This window comes from Tauraco erythrolophus, chromosome 26, assembly GCF_009769465.1.
Source record: "Tauraco erythrolophus isolate bTauEry1 chromosome 26, bTauEry1.pri, whole genome shotgun sequence".
NCBI classification, from domain to species: Eukaryota; Metazoa; Chordata; class Aves; order Musophagiformes; family Musophagidae; genus Tauraco; species Tauraco erythrolophus.
Window position 1 is genome coordinate 5,825,205 of NC_141490.1, and position 21,278 is coordinate 5,846,482.

Below are 21,278 nucleotides of genomic sequence, written 5' to 3' on the forward strand. Positions count from 1 at the left end.
CCCCCCCCCCTCCTCCTCCTCCGCCCCTCCCCTCGAGCCGGCCGGCGCGCGCGCGTGCACACCTCTTGCGGGGGGGCTCGCGTGCCCCCCCCCGCCCCTCGCGCCCCGCTCCGCCTGAGGGGGAGGCGGCGGCGGCGGCGAACCTCTTCCTCCTCCTCCTCCTCCTCCTCCTCCGCCGCCTCCCGGTCCGCCGTGATGGCCCAGGCAGGGCCCCGGCGCGGCCCCAGATAGGGGGCTCGGCCTCCCGCGCACGCCGGGCCCAGCCGGCCCCACCGACCGCCAGGTAACCGAGGAGCGGAGCGTGGCCGGGCCGGAGGCGGCGGTGAGGGGGGGGGGGGGGGGGGGTGTTGGAGGCCGTTGGTTCCCCTCAGGGGCGGGGGACGCCCACCCGGGGGAGGGCTTTGGCTGCTGCACCCCGCGGGTCCGTCGCCTTCTCCCCCCCCGCCGCTCTGTGCACGTGGGTTTCCCGGGGGAGGGGAGGGGGGTGCTGGCGGGACCGGTGTCCCCGGGGCTTCCCCCCCCCCATCACCCCGGGGAGGGGATGGCATTGCGCGTGTGTCCCCCTTCCACGAGGGGCTCCCCCGCCCCCCGGGCGGGTTCCCGGGGCGGAAAGAGAACCGGGGGGCGCGCTGCCCGTGTGCGCGGTGTTTGCGCGGTATTTGCGCGCACGCCGAGGGAGCCGCGCTGCTTGTTGGAGCCCGCGGGCGCGCTCGGCTGCCCGGGCGCACGCAGACGTGTAGTTTCTAGGGGTTGTGTTGTCTCCTGCATCCCAGCGGGATACCTGCTGCCTCCCTTTCCCACTGCAGGCTGATGGGAGGAAAAGAGGGATTCCCACTAGCTGTTAAGCAGAGCTTTCTGTCTCTTTGTTTTGTGGTTTTGTTTGTGTTTTTTTTTCCCTACAGCACCTTTTTCGGCATATTCTTTACTGCCAGGGCCTGCTGTGCTGCCTCTGCTTGCACCCGTGTCCGTGCGTGATGAGGATGTTGCAGTGCTCATCCGCCAAGATCTGTTGCATGTTTCTCTGCTCTCCTTCCATGTATTCAGGGTTGTGTTCCTATATGCAAACGTAAACATTGGCAGATGCTGGGAGGGGTGTTGTCTGCTTCTTGTTTGCCAAGAGCCTAATGCCTCCTCTCGTACACTCAGAGCAAAGGTACCACTGCTTTCCAAAATCTGCTGGACTTCTTTCCACACACAGGTGTGCTGGGAAATGCCTCCCTCCATCCTTGACCGCCACGGCTTGTTAAATACCTACAGGAGGCGGCTTCTTGTCTACGAAAAGCTGCTAAATGCTTTTCAACCCAGATAGATGTGCAGATATCTTCCGCCAAAGCCTAAGAGATGACTCCTCCAGCCCATCTCCTGTTTGCCTCGTGCAGCTCGTTCTGCCCGCTGAAGAGAGAGGGTCTGTCTCCTCCTGTATGTATCTATACACACCAGGATTATCCCACTGACTGCCTACCAATAGCTGGTGCATCCTGCGTTGTGTGTGTTTGCACACATCAGAAAACGCGCAGGCAGCGTTTCACTGGTAGCCTTGGGAAGGCAGGCAGGCATTTCTCCTACATGCTTCCAGGGAGGTTTCCACTGTCCTTTCATGTCTTGCACATTCCCACAGACACCCAGCGGCAGCTGTTTCGGTGCCTGCCCCTAGACCGTGGTGCTTCCATGCTGTACGTGCCAGAGAGGTCACTTGTTCTTACCCATTTCTTATCTGTTCGTGGCTGGCTGTTACATCTTTCATGACTGAGGCTTTCAACCCTTTTTCTTCGTGTACCCTGCTGATACTGCAGTGTGATACAGTCAGGTTAAGCCTGCCTTGTGTTTTCCTTCGACTTTTCGTTTTTCTCAGAGTAAAAAGTAGTAGTCTGTGTACTTCCTAGGTATCTGCAGATCCCAAGTTGGAAATGACAGATCTAAAATAAATTCAGTTTCACTCTTCTGGTCATATACGTAATTTCTTCAGCCCAGGATTTATTCTGATGTTTCTAGAAGTCTCCCGCTTTCCCAGTTTTCCTCACATGAGGTTCTTGGTTTGCCATACCCACATGGGGAATTTCTCAGGTCTCCCACTTACGTATTTACTCCTGCTTTCTCTCTGTGCTTCTGCCTGACATGAGGCTTTTTCTTTTCCCCTTTTTTTAATTTTTATTTTGTTTATCCCTGGGGTGTCTAGTACACTTAGCTTTTACTTAGGTGGAGGTCACCCAGTTCACCCCCAAGTTGATCCTTGTCTTCTAGCTGCATGTTTTTGTAGGCAAGGTGACGTGTTGTTTATCAGCGTGCCAGGCACGCCTGTGGCACTGCTCTGCGTACCCTGCAAGGTGACACAGTGGGAATGGCATTATTGCAGGTGGGTTACAGACTAGAGTCCGGGGGTCTTTTAGGGTCTTTCGAGTGCGATGTGCTTTTCTTCTGCCATTGAGGTCTCTTACTGCACCTTGACGTCTACACATGACGCAGATCCACAGTGTGATGCACCTGGAGACCTTGCCTGGGTTTAAGGGCATCTGTTTAAGGAGATGGAGCTGAACAAGTGTTAACCTGCCAGCTTAGACACAGCTCTACCGGTATAAATGGCTCCATTGATGTAAAACTGTTTATACCAGAAACTAGTTACAATGCCCCAAGTGTCTCTCCCTAGGGACTACTTCTGTTTAAACAGCTGGTTTTAATCCGAAACTTTAATTGGTGCGAACACTCCAAGCAGTCCCTTTCCAGGGGAAGGGAATTTCCAGCCCTACTTTAGTCTCCCCAGGTGGATGTCGCACGGACGCTGACTTGTCAGGAGGGCGGATCGCGCTCGCTTTCCCACACAGAAGGTTCCACACTGGTTTTGTTGACACAGTGAGAGAATTCCTTTTTTTTTGTGACTGTGAGGTTTGGAGCAGGGAGAGTGTCCTTATCTATTTCTTCTGTAACACAGAAGAGTGAAACTGAATCTTTGTCACAACGGGAGGTTAATCATAAACTCTCACAACTTTTAAAAGGGGTGGTTTGGTTCTGCGGTGTCTGGAGCAAACTGTGGTGCTGTTTGGAGGGTCTGGTCAGCTGTTTGCTGAGAGGATCAAAAGCAAACACAGCTTCCCCCGTGCGTGAAGCTGAACGAGCCTCCGAACGTTATTTTTGGTTGTATCCCATGACTTGCTTGAAGGAGGCTTTTTATTTTCGTGTGCTTCTTGGGAACGGCCGTGTGATGCCCGTGCTGTGAGGTGAGCGGTGTTGGTGCGACTTGGCGCTGATGAGGGTGAGGTCTTGGGTACTTTGAGCTTCTGTTAGTTGCTTCACACCTGGCATTTCGCTGGCGTCGTCTGTTACATCTGGCAAACGTGTTTTTCCGTGGTCTTTGAGGATGTTTGAGCATGTTTCTACGACACGATCTGACAGTATGTGTAACTTCACTCCTTTTAGGCGTTGTAATCCACTAGCTTAAACAAGAAGAAAGTCAAACTGTGACAAAGCAGTGATGCTCTTGCTGGCACGTGACGAGGAAGAAGTCCCTTGACGTAGAAGGGATTGTCTGTTGATATTCTTCTGTCTCACCCGGTTATAAGTAGGTTATCCCTGTTCAAATTATGCAACTGTGCAGCCAGCCAGGCTTCAGGAATTCCAAATACTTCAAGGTGTCAAGCGCTGACTTCTGCTACAGTTGCGGAGCGCGTTCGCCGTCTGTCGCTTGGAGGGTGACATCAATCTTGGAATTGCGAATGGCTGAAAAGGGGCAGCAAGTTAATTGCTTGTTTCTTTGAAAAAGTGTTGTGTAAGACTGCAGGAGCAAAACTGGGTGGGAGATACACCTCTGCCTGCAATAACGTTTCACTGTGGAAGCAGGTGATTAGTATTTTAGCAGTTACAAGCAGGAAAAAATTACTGAAAACATTGATTTACGTGAGAAGTTGAAACACTTCATAGCTGCTTGTTGCCTCAAAAGATGCAGTTTGCAGCATATAGATCTAATTAAATCGTTGTGTACTTATTGCTAAGTAAACATAGAAGTCCATTACTCTTAACTTGCCTTGGAGATCAAATTGATTCTTTTAATGGTTTCACTGGATGAAAACAAATGTCTAATACTGCTTTGCAAAAAGTGCCTCAATGAGATGGTGGTGGTAGGGAACGAGCTGCAAACCTGATAAAATGGCATTCGTGTGTATGGTTGGGAAGAAAGGAATTGGAAACGCTCAGCAGTTCATTTAATTCTTACATTCCCTTTAATCAAGTTAAGGAAGTGTCTTAAACTGTGCGTTATTTGTAGGTGGCATGTTTTTAATGTATTCCAATTTAGAGCTGGGGAAATAATCACTTGACATGAACAGGTTTATCCGAGTACGTGGATGATGGGAAAATAAGCACTGCACAACGTGCGTGGAGCTCAGCGTGAGGTCTGTGGCAGTGGGCAGAAGTAAATCATTCGGGAGAGAACGGAAGAGCGTGGATAGACAGCGCAGTAATCATTCCTTGGTGCATCCACGAGCGGGGAAGGGGCTGGAAGTGTCTGGAGCAGGAGGATGTCTGCCGACAGTCATGCTTGGTAGTACCTGTTGGACCTGTCATCTGTGGATTTGCCTAGACCTTTGGAACAGTTCATCCCGTTAGCTTCGGCAGTATAGCGTGCGATGAATCCCGCTATTTGTGCAAAAATAATTCCTGGGGTTTAATATTTATTTTTTTTTAGGTTTAAACCCGATGAATGGTAATCTCATTGAGTGTCTCTTAGTTTTTGTAATACGAGAAAGAATAAAGAATCTTTTTCTAGTCACCACCTCATTTGCAATTTTATGGATCTCTGTTCCCAGTTTACTCTGTTTTTTTTTATTTTTTCTTTTCCAAGTTGTATTCTCCCAGTCTACCTAGTGTATCTGTCTGTGGAGGCTGTTCTACATCGCTTTTCTTTTTTCTTTGAGCTCTGCTATATTGTTTTGAGGTGACTTGACCATAACATTTGCTTGATTTACCCAAGGAGACTGAATAAAGACAGTTTTTTCAGAGCATTAAGAGATGCTTTCTAATAAAGGGACACTTTGTGCCTCATCCGTGATAACATTCTAAACATTTACTGTGTGTAATATTTTATATTCAAAAGCACAAATGAACATAGTCGTGGTAGTGAGAGCTATTTTAGTGGAAATAGTTACAGATACTGAAGAAGATCTTAGTTTATAAATCTAGCTACAGATGGTAGTTGATACAACATTTTGTATTTGGATATTACCAGGAGTGCTTTATGGAAAAACTGCAATTACAGTGGGTGCTTGCCAGAGTGAAGCCTTTTGGAAGATTTTGGAAGAATGAAGATGCCATGTCCTGTGGAGACCCAAGAGCCCCAGAAATCGCTAGTGGGTTTGGAGATAACTGGTGGCTGAAGGGGTAAGGTGGTCCGTGTTAGGGGCAGATGTTTACATCATGTTCTAGCTGTGCAGGTGTGACAGTTTCTGCAGTTTGCTTTCAGGATCTTTTTTTTTTTTTTTTTAAGTGGATAAATACCCCTGTTAAGAAAGACCTACTCTGAGAAGTTTCTGTGAAATGTTTAAAAAAAACCCCACAAGACTCTACGTATCCCCAACCTGAACCATGGATGTGGTTCTGCCAGTCCAGGTTTTGCCGTAGAAGGGAAGAAAGTTACAAAGCCTGTATAGCTGCTCCTCACCTGATAACATGATTTGTGGCTAAATACAAGTTTTTTTTTCAGTTTTCGGGGCCAAGAAGAACTCCTTTTAGGCATTTAAGTTTATCTGCATAAATGAGTCATTAGGAAAATAAAGGGTACACGTAGTGCTGAAAGGGTGATGACACAACCACATTCCTGCCTTGCTTAAACTTGTCCAGGATTCTGTATAGCTGCTTCCGTTGGAAAGGTGGCTGGCTGCTTGTTGATGTGTCTGTGACACCTTGGCTAGCTGGCCACGGTCCATGCCGTCTGGATTAGCGATGCCTTTCCGCCTCTTGGGATCGTACACGATGTGTGACTCTGCCTTGATCTCTCCCCTTTGCTCTTCACGCAGGTTTTTTCCATGGGTTCCAGTGCTTCGGGCCTTAATGGGGCTAACGTGCTTCGGGGAGATGTGAGATTTGCATTGGGCTTCAGAAAAATTCGTTTATTGTACTTACCGTGGGTCTCGGTGAGGTGTAACGCTTCCTGGCTAATCTGGAATAAACGTGAGAGAAGGAAAGCTGTCATTTTTTGTAATAAACCTGAATATTTCAGGCAACAGATGGGTTGACAGGTAAGCTTTGTGCTCAGCTAGTGAAAACCAGCACTTAACCAAATTTGGCTGTCACAAACCTCATCGTTGTCGTACGCAGCCACAGCCGTTTGTTTCTGTAAAACGAGGAGACAGGTTTGTCATTTCCAAGCGATGAAAATGAAAGCCTCACGCACAACAAGGCAGGAGGGAGGGATTCTTCAGCTACCAGAGTTTGGGGGTTGTTGGCAGCTCTTGGGGTGTAACGCACCCTGTTAGGTTTGGCTTTGGAGGAAATGAAGAAATAACTCCTCTGTCTGAAAACACAAGGCATGTGCCCTTTCCTCTCTTTAAAGGCACGTAGCAGGGCTTGGCACTAATCTCTAAATAGGTGTGCAAGTGTATGAGGACACACAGTTTGTTTTTGTTGGTTGTTTGGGGTTTTTTTTTTCCTTCCTTTCGACTCTTTTCATTGATCTACCAAGAAAATCTGGAATTTACAAGAATTAGTTTGGTATGGCAATACAAAAAACCAGGCCGTTTTCCTTGATGTTTCTTTCACACAGTGCCACCGAAAAGGGATTGGAGCTTTTTGCTGTTGTTACTATTTTGGGAGGTTGGCTTGGGTAGTCTCTTTGATGTGTATTTTTCATAAGTTTTTGTTGATATACTTGCAGAGCTTCTGAAAGTGAAGACTAAAATGCTATGGGTAGCCATGGTAAACCGAGAAAAAATAGCTTTCTGGCATGAGTTTAAACTAGAAGTTGGCTGCCACGTGACAAATAAAAGTACTTTATGGAGATTTTTTGACAATTTGCAGTACTTAAAAAGAATTGAATGTTCAACCTTTTGTTTTTTTGTGTCCTTCATTTGTACTGCTGTTAAAGACCATAGGGTATAAAACCTTGCGTTTTATTACAGAGAATGGGAAATGGTCATGCAATGGCTGAGAAACTTGGGAAAAATTTGACCTGAATTTGCACGGAGCAAAAGTGTAAAGAGGATGTTTGGATCACATAAAAATTATGCATGAACACCGTCGTGGAAAGAGTGGTTAAATTTGACCATGTGCCTCAGGGATGTAACACACCAGTCCATCCGGTATGATCTAACTATGTTCTGTGAGGCTTACCTATGAGAGGATGTGAAGAGGACTGTGAATTCCCTTGTTGCTTTTATTCTAGTCAAAAAAAAAAAAAACCCAAAGGGAGTTTTGCTCGTGTTTTGATAGTAGAAGCATCTCTAGCACGCGCTCTCAGGGCAAACCACAGTGGAACCAGTGATCTAATAGTCTGATCATGTGCTTTTTCAGAGAAATGCTGAAAACCAGAAGTTACAGGGCAGTGGATCTGTTGTGAAATGTCTCAATACGTTCTGTCTAATGAAGTTTGCACATCAATTTTTCATTCAATGTATAACAAGACCTTTTGGCAGTTACTGCTCATATTTGTTAAACGTGCCTCAGTTTTAAGAACTATCAGAAAGTCTGCTTTTATGTGCTATATGCAACGCTAACGTGAGATTCCTGCATTGAGAAGTTCAAAGTGCTGGAGGCTGGGGAAAGTGGCGTTTCTCTAGTTTGCTTATTCGGCCATGTGAAAGCTGTATCAGACACATAAAGTTTATACTTTGCACTGCAGCTTCAAAACAGCAACAAGTTCAGTCTGGGCCCTTTGAAGTAGTGAATGGCAACATGCTGTTCTCTGGAAGAGCTGACTTCAAATGGTCACACCAAAACTTGAAAAACTCCCTTGTGGCTCGGGAAAACAAGGCTCGAGGGGATGGGGAGGGCTATGAAAACGTGTGGAGTTTCTTGCAGGTCATTAGGAATCAAGAGTAGCCGGAATATTGTACTCGATTGCGTTGCTGATTGCGTGTTCTGCACCAGAATGTTGCAAAGTTCCTGTTTTAAATTCTGTCCGGATAAATCTGATTTCAGTGAGCTCAGCTGCTGCGCGAAACACGAAATGTTTGTCGGAGCTGGTAAAGCTCAGTTTTGTAGAAAGGTCCCGAGTCTTTTGACAACGTGACGTCCGTCTTCTTGATGTATCTATAAAGGGTTTCAAGAAACATCTTGGCTTTTAGCTGTTGCGTAAAAACAGTCAGTGGAGTCAGACCAACAGTTTACATATGTGCTGCCCTGATTGTTGTAATCTCTTCTTTTAATTAGATCCTGAGATTAAGAGCTGTCTGGCGGATCAGTGCGTTTAATGTATGCCCTGTCGGTTCCAGCTAGTACATGTTTCGAGCTGAAACGGCGTCTGGTTAAGTCAGATGCTCGGAGAAGATCTAAGCATAGTTTACTTCACAGATGCGTTAAGGGGGAGCTGCACAGAGAAGAAAAACACCCCCAAAACCCTCTTGAGAACCTTTCAGGAGAGAGAAAAAACACCCCCAAAACCCTCTTGAGAACCTTTCAGGAGGTTAAAATAGGTATTGACAAATCCCTGATAAAAAAGGAGGTATTAAAGTAGTCTGGTTTTTCTGTGGGCCTTTGTTAGCTGTTCGATTTAATGTAATAGTGCGAAGCTCTTACTCCAAAGTCACTTTTAACTAATTAGCTCCCAGATTATAGGTCAATTACTCGCTCCCTAGTATATAATGCCAAGGCTTTCATTTCATACTGTTGGATTTCCCATGAATTTGGTTCTGTTCCTAGGACTCCAGTTCTCAGTCGTTTGTTTTTCAACGGTACCTCTTAACCTTTTCATCAGCGTTTTTTGAGCCCGTGTCTCTACGGAAACACTCGGAGATCATTGCTAAAACGAGTCCTTAAGGCACTTCACGGGTAAATTCTTTAACCTGGTGTTTCAAGTACACGAATTGCTTCTTTTCAGCCCGCTCCTTAGCTTCAGTTCGTCTATTCATCGCCTTGTTTTCACTAATATCTCTGTATGTCATGTTATTCAAACATTTTAATGAAGTTCTCATCAGATGTGGCGTTTCCTTTTTTCTGAAAAATACATTATCAAGTCAATTTGACGTACTTTAGCTTCAGTAAACACAGGTGGTGTCCTGTTTTCTGTTTGTTTTCCTACTCTTCCTTCTTTCCTTCAGGTTGTTTGCATTTAGCCGGATTTCTGCAGTTGCATACAAACACCTATAATCACGTATCTTTGAGAGAGGAAAACCTCTCTGTATTTTGAAATAATCAGAGCTTCTGCACTAAATATTGGAGAGGTGAAATTAACACAGTGTTGATGTTGCCAAGCTTTCTGGCAGGTGTGTACCACAAAATGAGACAATCTTTTTGAGAAGTCCTGTCTCTTCTCTGGGTACACCAGCACCTTTTTCTTGAGAATTAAGATATCAGTTGGCATGTTTGTAATCACAGGAGTGTCTAGTGGAAACATTTTTAGATTGACTTGTAATGAAAGGAGTGGTAACATGTTTTACACACCTACAACGTGATTTTTAATCTTCAAGTTTTATCTAGACTAGGAGCTGTAGCTATGCTTTAATCTTCTTGCTGCGTTAATCCAGCACACTCAGTGCCTACATACAGAGCTCTCGATTGTCTCGGTGGTTCCTGAGCTTTTTTGGTTACAAGCTGTTGTCAGCTCTTGGCTTCTCCCATCAGTCAGAAGCGTCTGCTGTTGGCCATGGCCATTTACTGTGCTGTGCAGACTAATTTTTGTTGCCCAGAGTCAACGGGACCGTTCGGCAGGTTAAATTTCACTATGTATGACTTGAATTCCAGCTCTGTGACAATTCCGCAGTTGTTAATTTCCCAGTTTATCTGTGAACCGGTTATCTGCTATGGAGCTGCCTCATGACAGCTGTGAGATTGTCAGCTCTAGAGATCAAAACTCGTTTGTCTTTCATTTGCCTGAGACGTAAGTGGTGTGCAGATCCTGCAACAGGAATTAAAAAGAAAGGTTTACAGTGGATTAAATTCTCTTGCCAATGTGAGATGGGTCACCAGAAAGTCTTGCAAGCTGCTTTTTGTAGGCCATGCATACAGGATGATAAGGGACAAGAATAAATCTAGAAGTGTCACTTTCACGAGGAAATGACAAGCCAGAGCTGCAGGAGAGTCTGCTGTGAGTATGGGGCTGCTGATGAAGTTAATGAATGTGGCCTTGGCATCTGTCATCTGTTACAGTCAGGCAGACGACTTCTTAATTCTGCCAGATGCAGGGGCTGGAAGGACTCCTTTCTGAGTTACAGAACGTGCTTGGGGGTTGCAAACAGATACAGTCTGCAAAGGACGTGCTGGAAGATGTGTTGGCCCAAACTGGTGAGTTCCGTGTCTTGTTCTCTTCCGTCACTGGGAATTTTTTGAAGGTGTGTGGAGGCACTGTTATTGACAGATCCAGCTTGGTTTGGGTGCACGCGTTTCCATCCTCTCTGCTGTGTGCTGGGCTCCGATGTAGGCTCTGGTTTTGGCTGGAATACTTCTTCCGATCAGCCCGCACCCAGGTTCTTTTTATCTAGTATCTCCTGCCACACTGTTGGAACATGATTGCTGAATTTTTAAATCCAATTTCTGCATTTCCATGCAAATGACCAATCAGGAAAACAAAACAAAAATCCCTAAGACATGTTGCGCTTCACGTTATGTGTAGAAACAGCAACTGCTGAAAAATAGGGATGGTTTAACTAATGGTTTACCATTTTTTTTCTTTGTTATGACTTCATGGTACGAGAACAGCAGCACTGCGATGTGTTTTACGTTGGTTTTAATATGCTGAAATAAGAGGAGTAGACACGTTACCCTCTTTTTCGTTGTGTAGATGTTGCTTTTTTCATGTATCCAGCAAATATGCTGCCTTAGTACACTGTGGCGGTCTTGTAGCATGAGGAAGACGTTGGTCTTCTCACTCTGGAATCTGCACACTTTTTACTTGGAGCTTTATAGTTTAGAACCAGCACAACTGAGATGTCTGGAATGAAGCAAATGTTTCTTATTTATTCTTGGTCTGTATTGCTTTGACAGCAGGTAGTGTGCTGTTGTGTTTAATATACATGGTGTAAAACAAAAATAAAGTTCTGCAAAACCAAGGAGCAAATAGAAGAACATGCTGAGGTACTGCCTGTCTTTCGGTGCCCTAAGTCAAAACCAGGTAACAGGAATGTGCAGAAGTGGGTTGGAAGAGCCATGCCTTTCCCCATCCTGCCTCGCAGCCAAGATTTGCTAATAATGCTGTTACCAGGGTCTCTAACGAGGTGCTTTGGCTTCTCTCACAGGCCCCTTCATTTGTGTTCAGATCAGCTCTGAGTCAAGACAGCGGATGCGTTCCTCGCCCTGCATGCCAGGAGGGCACTGGTGGTTGAGGGATTGGCTACTGGAGTTTTGATAGAGTGCTGTCCAGGAGCACACTCTGTTCAGTTAAAACTTTGAAACCCACTTCAAGGTGATGAATGAGGATGACAAAAGGATTTTGGTGAGCGGGCCCTGGACTTACCATAACAAAAACTAAGGAGAGAAATGAGAATTTTCGTAACGATTTTTAGAAATTCGCGTAGTAATGGGAGCTCTTTCATTAGCTTCATACCTGGTGCATATCGGTTTCCTTACCACTGAGTAGACCACATTTTCCAGCATGTTGAGCAGCAGCATTGGTTTCTGACCAAAGCTTACACCTTGATGCTAATACCAGTTAAAACTGAAAGCCAGAATAGGTGATTTTTTGCTGTCTCTTGTATGGGAATGTACTTCAAGAAGTTAATTAGATTAGCATCTTTTAAAAAAAAACAGCAATTAAGGCATAGTTGCCCAAAATAGTCCCTGAGTTTTGAAGGCTAAATTACAGGGGTGATAAGTGGCTGGGAGCCATGGCATCTTGAAGAGGAGGGATATCGACTCTCTCTGTGTTCAACTCTCAGCTGAAGTTCCAGTCCTGCAAATGGTCTAAACTCTTCAGTGAGGGGAAAGTCGTCTATTGTTGCGGCAAAAACTGCACCCTGAACTTTCCCTTCAAATGTATATGTAAATGTTTTCTAATGTTGTCCTTGCAGAAGTATTCTGTTGCAGCTGACCTACCTTCTCAATTGACAATAAAACCGTTTTGTAGAATAAATTGCTGGGTTTGGCACCCCACTACTTGTCTCAATGCTTTCACCCGCTCCGTGGAATTAAAAAGCACCTGCTTTTCCAGATGATGGACACTTTTCCATCATCTGAGTTGTTCTTTTCCTACCCACATTAAAGATTAATGTTTTTGATAGCAATGATCATGTGAGTCAGTGCTGTAACTGCCATCTAGGACTTTGCCATGCCCTCACACGTCTTTCTTCTCACGGCACGTTACAGTTAAAGCTTTTCCTTTCTGTTATAGTAGGGTTAATTTTGGGAAAACTTAAGAAACATGTCAGGAATATACAACATATATTTCATGGACACTCTGGGCCTTCCTTGTTGCTGAGTAATTATTTTGGAAGAGGAGCTGTTGGATGCTTTTTATCCTTGTCCTTTGCAGATAAATACTATTCCTGGTCAGTGAGAGAACTTAACAGCGAAGGAGTGTGTGTGGTTTTCACCTGCCTCTGTTTCTCCTGCTCCAGAGGTTTACCTTGTTGGTACCAAGCAAGTGAAGTTACCGTGGACCCTGGTGCAGCTCAGGATTTCCAGATGTACAATTCTCTTCAGCAGTTTTTTTTGTGAAGAATTGCAGCCTTGATGCTTCAACTTTATAAAGCTCAGCGCTTGCAGCACTCGTGAGGAACTTCGTTAGATCCTTAAAATTTAAGATCGGAGGGGAGCTTATTGCCACAATGCAGTTTCCACAACTGTTGAACAGTTAGAGGCCTGGGTGCAGAGAGTTCGTCTTTCATCTGAAAATTACGCAGGCTGGTTACACAAACCTGGATCGGTTAGCATTATTTTTGTGCACTTACACATTTGAAACCATAGCTGCTTCCTGATAGTGTCTTAATCTGCCTCTGTGAAGCGAAACACCAGTTCGGAAATACTTCCTGCCACCCTTCTGCAGCAGCTTCTGGTGATCTGTAACTGAAATTTAGGAAAAATCTTGTAGAAAGTGATCTTGTGACAAATAAATAAAAAAAAAAAATTAAGTGGTGAACATAGGTGCAAGCTTGTGCACGAGTACAAAGAAGCTAACAAATGCTTTTTGCCAGCGACACCAATGGTAAATAGAGTCGCTGGCCTCAAAAGTTCTGGCACGTGAACTTGTCAAAAGTGGTGTGCCAAACCCCCGATTGGTGCAAAATAAATGGCCTTATCTTATCAAATGCAGTACTTCTGGAGTATGTGGGAAAAGCACAACACGCTTTTATATGCTTTCTTCTGTGAAAGGGCATATTACTGCTAACAAAAAATAGATTGATTGTAGTATTTCAGGTTTTCAGCTTGCTGCATGAAATTGCTCTACCATTAAAGCTCCTGAGTGGAGTTCTCCAGAGTTAAGTACTTCTCTCACTGTCAGAGATTGTTTCCTGGGCAGACAGGTCCTCCTGCAGGACTGTCCAACTTGCATCTGTCCAAGAACAAAAGCCTCCTGCAAACTCTTTGAAGCAGAAGACGCCTGAAAATTGTCCTCATCTGTGGAGCTGGGAGGAAAGGGACACGGGAGCCGTTTCGGTGTCTGGGGGTAGTTCAGTGCCAGTGGTTTGGAAAAGAATAGTCTGGTTCCTGAACTGAGAGCCCAGGGAGCAGATGAGCCCCAGTGCTGAAGGCTTTCCTGGTTTTTTGCAGGGTGTAGTGTCACCTCAGCCTCCGTTTGCAGGCTGCAGCTCAGCATCCATTTCAGATTTTAACATAAGGGTGTTTATGAAGTAGCTAACTGAACACTAGCTCCTTTGTGCACTTCCAGTTTGAAGCGTGCTGTCCTAGAGGAAATTGAAGTTCTGAAACACTGCATGCTTCTCTGGATGGTTCATTTCCCTGCTCCAGTCACCCACTGCAGCTAAAGGTTACAGGTTTGCATTCCACAGATTCCAGTACACCAAAGTGGATACTGCACATTGACGTAATTTTCAGCAAAGAAACCTTGTGTTTGCCTTTTTTTTTTTTTTTTTTTTCATAAATACCGACAGCCTTGGCAGCGGTGGGCTGAGTTCAAACAAGGTTTACTGACCTGGCTTAAAATATGGTTTTAAGCGAAGTTTAGAAAGTGCTGTTGCTTCGTTGGAAACGAGAACAGTTTGGCAGCTCCAGCCAGTTTTGTCAAGTGAAGCAAGGCAAGATTTGTAGTGGGAGATAATACCTTTTATTAGGCCAGCTGGTGATGGGGGAAACACACATGTGTTTAGATACACAAGTGTTTCAAGTCTAAATAGAAATAGCAAACTTGAAGTTAAGTACACACTAACAGCAGCAGTAAATTCAATTATAAATTTAATTATACTGACCAGGTAGTTTGAGGGAGCAAGGGGTGCTGGTACCTGTGGAGGACAGCAAGAAGTCAACAGAGATAAGGTGGTCCACGTCACACATTTATCCTCATGGAAGATTTGTCTGTGCCTGGGCTCCAGCCCAAGGACTGGTCTGGGTTAAAATAAATTTCAAAAAAATATAACTAGTGATCTCTGATGTATACCATGACCTCACAGTTGAATGAGGGACTGGCAAGCACGAGGGTGGGAATTTCCTAAGTTTTATTGGGCAGTAAAGCCGACGTGGCGTTTGTGTATCTGAAGTCTGTTGGGTTTAGTATACAGAAAAGTTAAGTGTTTTCCAATTCTGTTACAGTTTCTTTTCCATCTACACAACAGAGTGTCCACTTTCACCTTTACTGTTTGTCTGCACAGAAACTTGGACAGTGGTTAGTCATTGTCCCAAACCAGTGTATTCGAAGTGGTAGCTGTTGCTAAAACTTGTTTTTCTGTAGCCTTGGAACAGTAAGAATGAGCTAAGTTACTTTGGATCAGGTCCACGTTGGTGGTTGCAACATTAAAAAAAAAAAACAACTGATTTTCAAATGAATTGTACCAAGTCTTTGGTACGGTAGCACTTACCTTCAGACTACTTTTAGCTGATGGTGGAGAAAAATTCTCCTCGCTCTGGAAGTCCTGAAGTGCTGGCGTTTGAGCTTTGGCAGATTGGTGAATCCCCACACGTTTCCAGTGCAGGAACGCACGCTGGAAAAACCATTCTCTCGAACTGGAAGTGTCTGCGGCTCAGTTAAATCCAGCCCATTAAGCACAGGCTGAAGTGTCCCGCTGAGAATATTTTTAAAACTTTTGAAAGCGTTTTTAAATCTCACTGTGTTTCTCTTGAACTTTGAAATACTCCAGTGTATCATGGGCCGGGGTGTAAGTGTGTGCATGGGGATTGTGAGGAGGAGGAGGAGGAGCCATGCTGCCGGCACTGGGAAGGAAAAGCAAACCACTGTTTCTTCAATACCGACCCCAGGCCCTGTGTAGAGAATTGCTGATGGCTTGTGGCTCGAAGATGAACAATTTTCCCACCTTCAACCCACTTAGCACTTAGTTTACGTGTGCACCTTGATCTCCCCACCCCAAACACCGCCAAGGTACCGCGTATATTTAGTTGTTGTTTATGGTTTTTAATCACTCCTGGATGTAGCACTCTGTGGTCTAACAGCTGCTGTCGTGGACTGTCTAATGGTTGATAATAAGACGTGACAAAACGTTATTTCGAAGTGGAGACGATCCAAAGATACTAGAGTTGAGGTGAAGTTTTAATGTTGCAGCCCTTTACTCTCTTTTGTCACCATGCCTTAGTGCAGCTATCAAAGTGCCCTGTGCCCCTAAAAGATTAACAAAAAGAACTGAACCGTTTTATAACCTGGCTGAGCTTTAGCATGCTCATCTTTCCACGCTGAAAATATCTTCCTATTGTTTAAATTACCTTCTAAAGGTAGTTGAGGTTTTTGCTACCTGATTAACTGTAAAGAACTGATATTGTTCCCCCTCCTCAGCCCACCCCTTTTGATTTTTCTGAAAATAGCGTGCGTACACATACGTCCTTTGTCCAAACTGAAGCCTGTGCAGGAGCCACTTGTTCGAATGGTGGTGTAGTGAGAGGGATGGTCATTTTATGGAGCAATATCCCCCATTCATGGCAGGCACGCTGCTCCTGTAATAAATTTAAATCAATTTATTGCACATCACTGACTTCTGCTATTTTATTTTAAATTCTGTGGCCAGATCAAGGTCAATGTCAAGGAAGCAAAAGATGAAAGCAGAAGGGGAAAGGAAGCCAGAAGAGGGGAGAGGCAGGCAGGAAGGGGGACGCAGGACAAGGCACAGTTCAGAGCAGGGTTTGAAGGAGGTGAGCAGAATAGAGCTGTCACCCTTAGAGACTGGAGAGATGAGCGTTACTCGTTCAGATGATCAGAGAAGGAAAATGGATTAGCCTTCCGGGCTTATAAGAATCGGGAGTATTGCTTGCTTAGATTTTTCTCCTTGTTTATAATCATGTGTTGGTACTACTTCTGAACACCAGATATGCTGCTGATAGTCCTTGCAAGCGTATTAGTCTTTTTGTAGCCAGCTGCTGAACAGAAGTACTTCTGGACTTCTGATGTGCCAAGGAATTGCTGCAGCGCCTGGGAATTCAGAAGGAAGCGTATCCCAAGGCCGCTTTAGAATAACGCCGTTACAGGATTTCACTGTAGTGTTTTGGTCTGAGATCAATTAAATATGCTTTTCATTTGATTCGTGCTGGAGAACAAACAGTCTGGATCTTCGGATGCCTCTTGAGGTCGATATGTTTTCTTTCACTGAAGGGAGTGTTTTGCTTGTGCTTAACTTCTTCCTCTGCAGTAGTGTGAAATTTCATTTTAAACCCAAATGGCCCTTGTAGTTTCACTCAGACTTTATATATATCGTTAAGTGTTAGTTAATCCGTTCTCTTGAGTAGATATTTTTCCTGTGTCTGAAAGGGTTTGCAGTATCAAAAGTGAAATCACAGGAGCAAGAAGCAGCCAAGTGTAAATGTCTGTAGAACAAGGTAGACCCTGACAGCTGCCACTTAAACATGTGCTAAGACTGGTGAGATTTGCGGTAAGTTGTTCCAAACTCGCAGTGCTCTCTGTATCTGTGAAGCCCCACATGAACAATTTGCAAGCGTGGTATGTTTTTGCCTACGTGTAAGGGAAAGGAGAAGGATGATGTGAAGAAGCTGGCTGACTCCAGGAAATAATCAGATCCAATTATGTTGTTGATGTTCAGCCACCAACTTTACTGAGATGATATTTCTGTATCATGTTAATTGTGTGAGTCATGTGGAACACAGAAGACTTTTCATGGAAGCATTGGGAGGGGCCCTAATAAGGTGAAACGTGGTGGCTTATGTTTCCTTTACAGTGAAATTATTCAGAAATAGTTGGAGCAAACCAAGGGACTGATTTTTCTTGTTTGGAGATGCTCCGTTCTCTGCGAGTAGAGACAGCCTTGGTGGCTGCAGAACTTCCACTGCAGAGGCAGAGGATGTCTGAGCATATTGCACCTAGCTCAGCACTGTGTCTTTCCTCGTGTGTTGCAGAGGGAGTGAATCGTGGATCGGCTTCATCCTCCTCACTTCAGAGGCATTTAGTTTTCAGAGACTGCTGCAGACTTAAAACTTGCAGGCGGTGTGGGCGTACAGTCCCTTCTACTCCTTCAAGACCTGGCACAAAACCCACGTGTTTACTCTTACACGTAGGAGAGAACTGGTCCCCAAGAAGGTGGTTTTCTATTTTTCAGAATAAAGAAGTTGTTCTCCTCCTTGTATTATTTATCACATGCATAAAATCAATCTGTGTGCGTTTGATTTAAATTTAAACTTTCCTTGGAGTTTTATAATCTATTGTGTTTTTGAAGGAATTTTCAGTAACTTCTCATCCTGGTCCAAAACTATTTATTAAAAGCAGCTTTAGGCAAGCAGTACCTGCACTACAGCAGGAAAGCAGAGCTACTGGCAACTGTCGTTTTACGTTTACTAGCTTGAACTCTGTCCTCTGAAAATTTGTGCTGTAGTTTCTCTAAAGCTTTTCTGCTATTAAATACCTTCTCTGGGAAACTTGCTTGCTCCTGCACACTTGTGAGTGGACCCAAGCTAATGTCTTTTCCACTTAAAAGAAACATTCACCAAAGTCTGTCAGGTTGAAGAACTGTGAGCGGTGGTTTCCTGAGCCCAGAAAGTCAAAATACAGGCTTCTCACATAGGTGATAGTTTCAAAAATGCTTTCTTTTTAGTATTACAGACCTTTGTTTTTCCCCAAACGGTGTTACGAATTTGTTTTGAATGAGCAGCAGCAGAAATGTAGAAAAAGATGGTGTTAGTGATAGATTCCAAATCATTTGATCTGCGTTTTTTGAAATTACAAGTAGGTAATTGCATTTCTGTGGAGTTAGTCCGTTGAGCAGTCTGGATCCTAGAAAAAACTGACTCTAGAGAATCCTGCTGATCGTAGAGTCTCCTAATCATGAAGCCACTTCACTTTTGCTTTCAGAGATGAAAATGACAGTTGTCCTCTTTGTTTCAGGATACCTGTGATCTCTCGTATGTGGAAAGAACGCTAGCAGAAAGGTGGAAAATGGGTGTTAAAACGTTCACTCATAACTCCCCTGCGCACAGCCAGGAGATGCTGGGAAAGCTGAACATGCTCCGCAACGACGGGCATTTTTGCGATATCACCATCCGCGTCCAGGACAAAATCTTCAGGGCGCACAAGGTGGTTTTGGCAGCCTGCAGTGACTTCTTCCGTTCCAAACTCGTCGGCCAAGCAGAAGACGAGAGCAAGAGCGTGTTAGACCTGCACCACGTGACGGTGACCGGTTTCATACCTCTCCTGGAATACGCTTACACGGCAACGCTGTCCATTAATACGGAAAACATCATCGACGTGTTGGCTGCCGCCAGCTACATGCAGATGTTCAGCGTCGCTAGCACGTGCTCGGAGTTCATGAAGTCCAGCATTTTATGGAATACGCCCAACAGCCAGCAGGAGAAGGTGCTGGATGCGGGGCAGGAGAACAGCGCAAACTGCAATTTTACTTCTCGAGACGGCAGCCTTTCTCCGGTTTCTTCCGAGTGCAGCGTGGTGGAAAGAACCATTCCCGTTTGCCGAGAGTCGCGAAGGAAGCGCAAAAGCTACATCGTCATGTCTCCCGAGAGCCCCCTGAAGTGTACCACGCAAACAAGTTCCCCCCAAGTGCTGAATCCTTCCACTTCTTACCCAGAGTCCAGAAATCAGCCCGTGGACTCGTCCTTAGCTTTTCCCTGGACTTTTCCTTTTGGAATCGATCGAAGACTTCAGTCTGAGAAGGTGAAGCAGGCGGAGAACTCTAGGACTTTGGAAATGCCCGGGCCCTCCGAGTCCAACAGAAGAATGGCAGATTATGTGACTTGTGAGAGCACAAAAGCCAGTTCTCCCCTGGTGATTGAAGAAGACGTGCGTGTCAAAGTGGAAAGGTTGAGCGACGAGGAGGTTCACGAGGAAGTGTCACAGCCCGTTAGCGCATCCCAGAGCTCTCTGAGCGATCAGCAGACGGTCCCAGGAAGCGAGCAAGTGCAGGAAGATCTCCTGATCAGCCCGCAGTCTTCCTCTATAGGTATGACCGTTTCTGGGGTTAGATGTGTGTACGAATATATAGGCGTGTGCTTATGATTTTATTGGAGGAAGTCTGCTTCATGTTTTTTCATGCTTTACTTTTGTGAAACTGCGTTTTATTTCCTATTTTATGAAACGTTGCACGTAAACCTTAGCGGGGGATAGGACTTGTGGAGCTCTTTAGAGAACTTGGCAGAAGGCAGCTAAGAAAGGTAAGCCTGTTGGTAGACCTCCTTATTCAGGAGAGGTTGAGAGCTCCCTTTTACCTCTGGTTGCTTGACTGGGGGAAATAATTCCATTTTCAGTGGTGTCACAAGGCTGAGCTGCAACACCAAATTTGACAGACTCGTGTCTGTAACCGCAGAGGGATAGAATGATACTTTGCATCAGACATAAAATCTTGTATAATCGTGACAGACAGCCTTTGTAAGAAGATTTGCAAAATAAGTGGTGGAATGCTGTCGTCTTAATGCCCCAGACGAAAACAAACCACAGAATCATAATACTGAGAATCTTTCCATTTCTGTGGGATTTGGTTCTCAGGTTGCTTCTTCAAATCCTGCCAATTGCCGAGAGAAACCTTTTTTCCATGGAACACAATTCGAAGCCAGTTTTGGGTTCTTCTAGCAGGCTGTTGTTTATGAATAGCTAATACTTAGAGGTTACTGGAGCAATCCTTTTTTTCCTCTTTGCACACCAACGCCTTGAATGGCTTTTAGTAAGTCAGAAGATAGGGGCTTTGTGATATTTCTAGCTTAATTACCAATTTTTTGCCTAAGTCAGCTACTTTGCTTTCAGTTTAGTGGCTTGACCTGTGCTCAGCAGCATTTGTTTACTGAAAGATTTTTAATAAAGCCTGTTTTGTTTGAAGACCTGAGAATGGCAAGCGTGCTGGTCTGCTTCTTTCAAATAATGTACACATGAAAGGCTGCTCCAGTTAATTAAATAAATAAACTACAACAAAGTAAATAAATGTAGTCTAGTAGCCTGCATTGCTTGTTTTGTTTGGTCTGCCTAACGCTGTGCCTTGTCTGAGGAAAGTGTTAGATCAATCTGACCATTCCAGGATTGCAATATATAGTCAGTGTTGTTAGACTAGGCAGGTAATACTCACTAAAAATAAATTAAAATATTTTCCATTTATCCCATCCTTCAGAACTTTATGTTGTTGCTTTCGTTCGTGGGTTTCTGTGGCTCATGTGTTGATAGTTTAGATGGATAATGCTTTTTTCCAAATGAAAATGTTTTATTTACTGGAGACAAGACTGTTTACCTTTTCTGAGAAGCAGATTTAATACAAGTTTAAATATAAATCTTTAAATGTAGTTTGCCAAAATTGTGCATGGATTAAAAACTAGAAGAAACAATTGGTTTGCTGGGAAGCCTCCAGGAAAAGTGGTCCTCATTCAAGAACGGGTTTAGTTTGACTGAGTTTTTAACTCATTATAGTAGGACCTTAGGAAGGGCCTTGCCAGGGCCATGTGGTAAAAGATGCAAATAATTTTATCAACATAAATGTACCATCACAGACAAAATAGAACACTTAGAAATAATTATTAGAGAAAGTTGAAAATAGCATATCAAGTGAAAGGAAGGAGTTTCACCAGCTATAAATATCATACCCAAGCAT

At 44.6% G+C, this 21,278-nt stretch overlaps 1 protein-coding gene across 4 annotated transcripts in view; it reads left to right on the top strand.

The window, feature by feature from the left end:
- Positions 1 to 261: 261 nt before the first annotated feature.
- ZBTB44 (zinc finger and BTB domain containing 44) overlaps positions 262 to 21,278 on the top strand; it is a 40,356-nt gene continuing 19,339 nt past the window's right edge. For all 4 annotated transcript variants that reach the window (XM_086626904.1, XM_086626901.1, XM_086626902.1 and 1 more), the window contains exons 1-2: positions 262 to 283; positions 18,581 to 19,649. In XM_086626904.1, the coding sequence (XP_086483030.1) occupies positions 18,632 to 19,649 (1,018 nt within the window). In that variant the 5' untranslated portion in view covers positions 262 to 283; positions 18,581 to 18,631. The remainder of the gene's footprint in view (positions 284 to 18,580; positions 19,650 to 21,278) is intronic.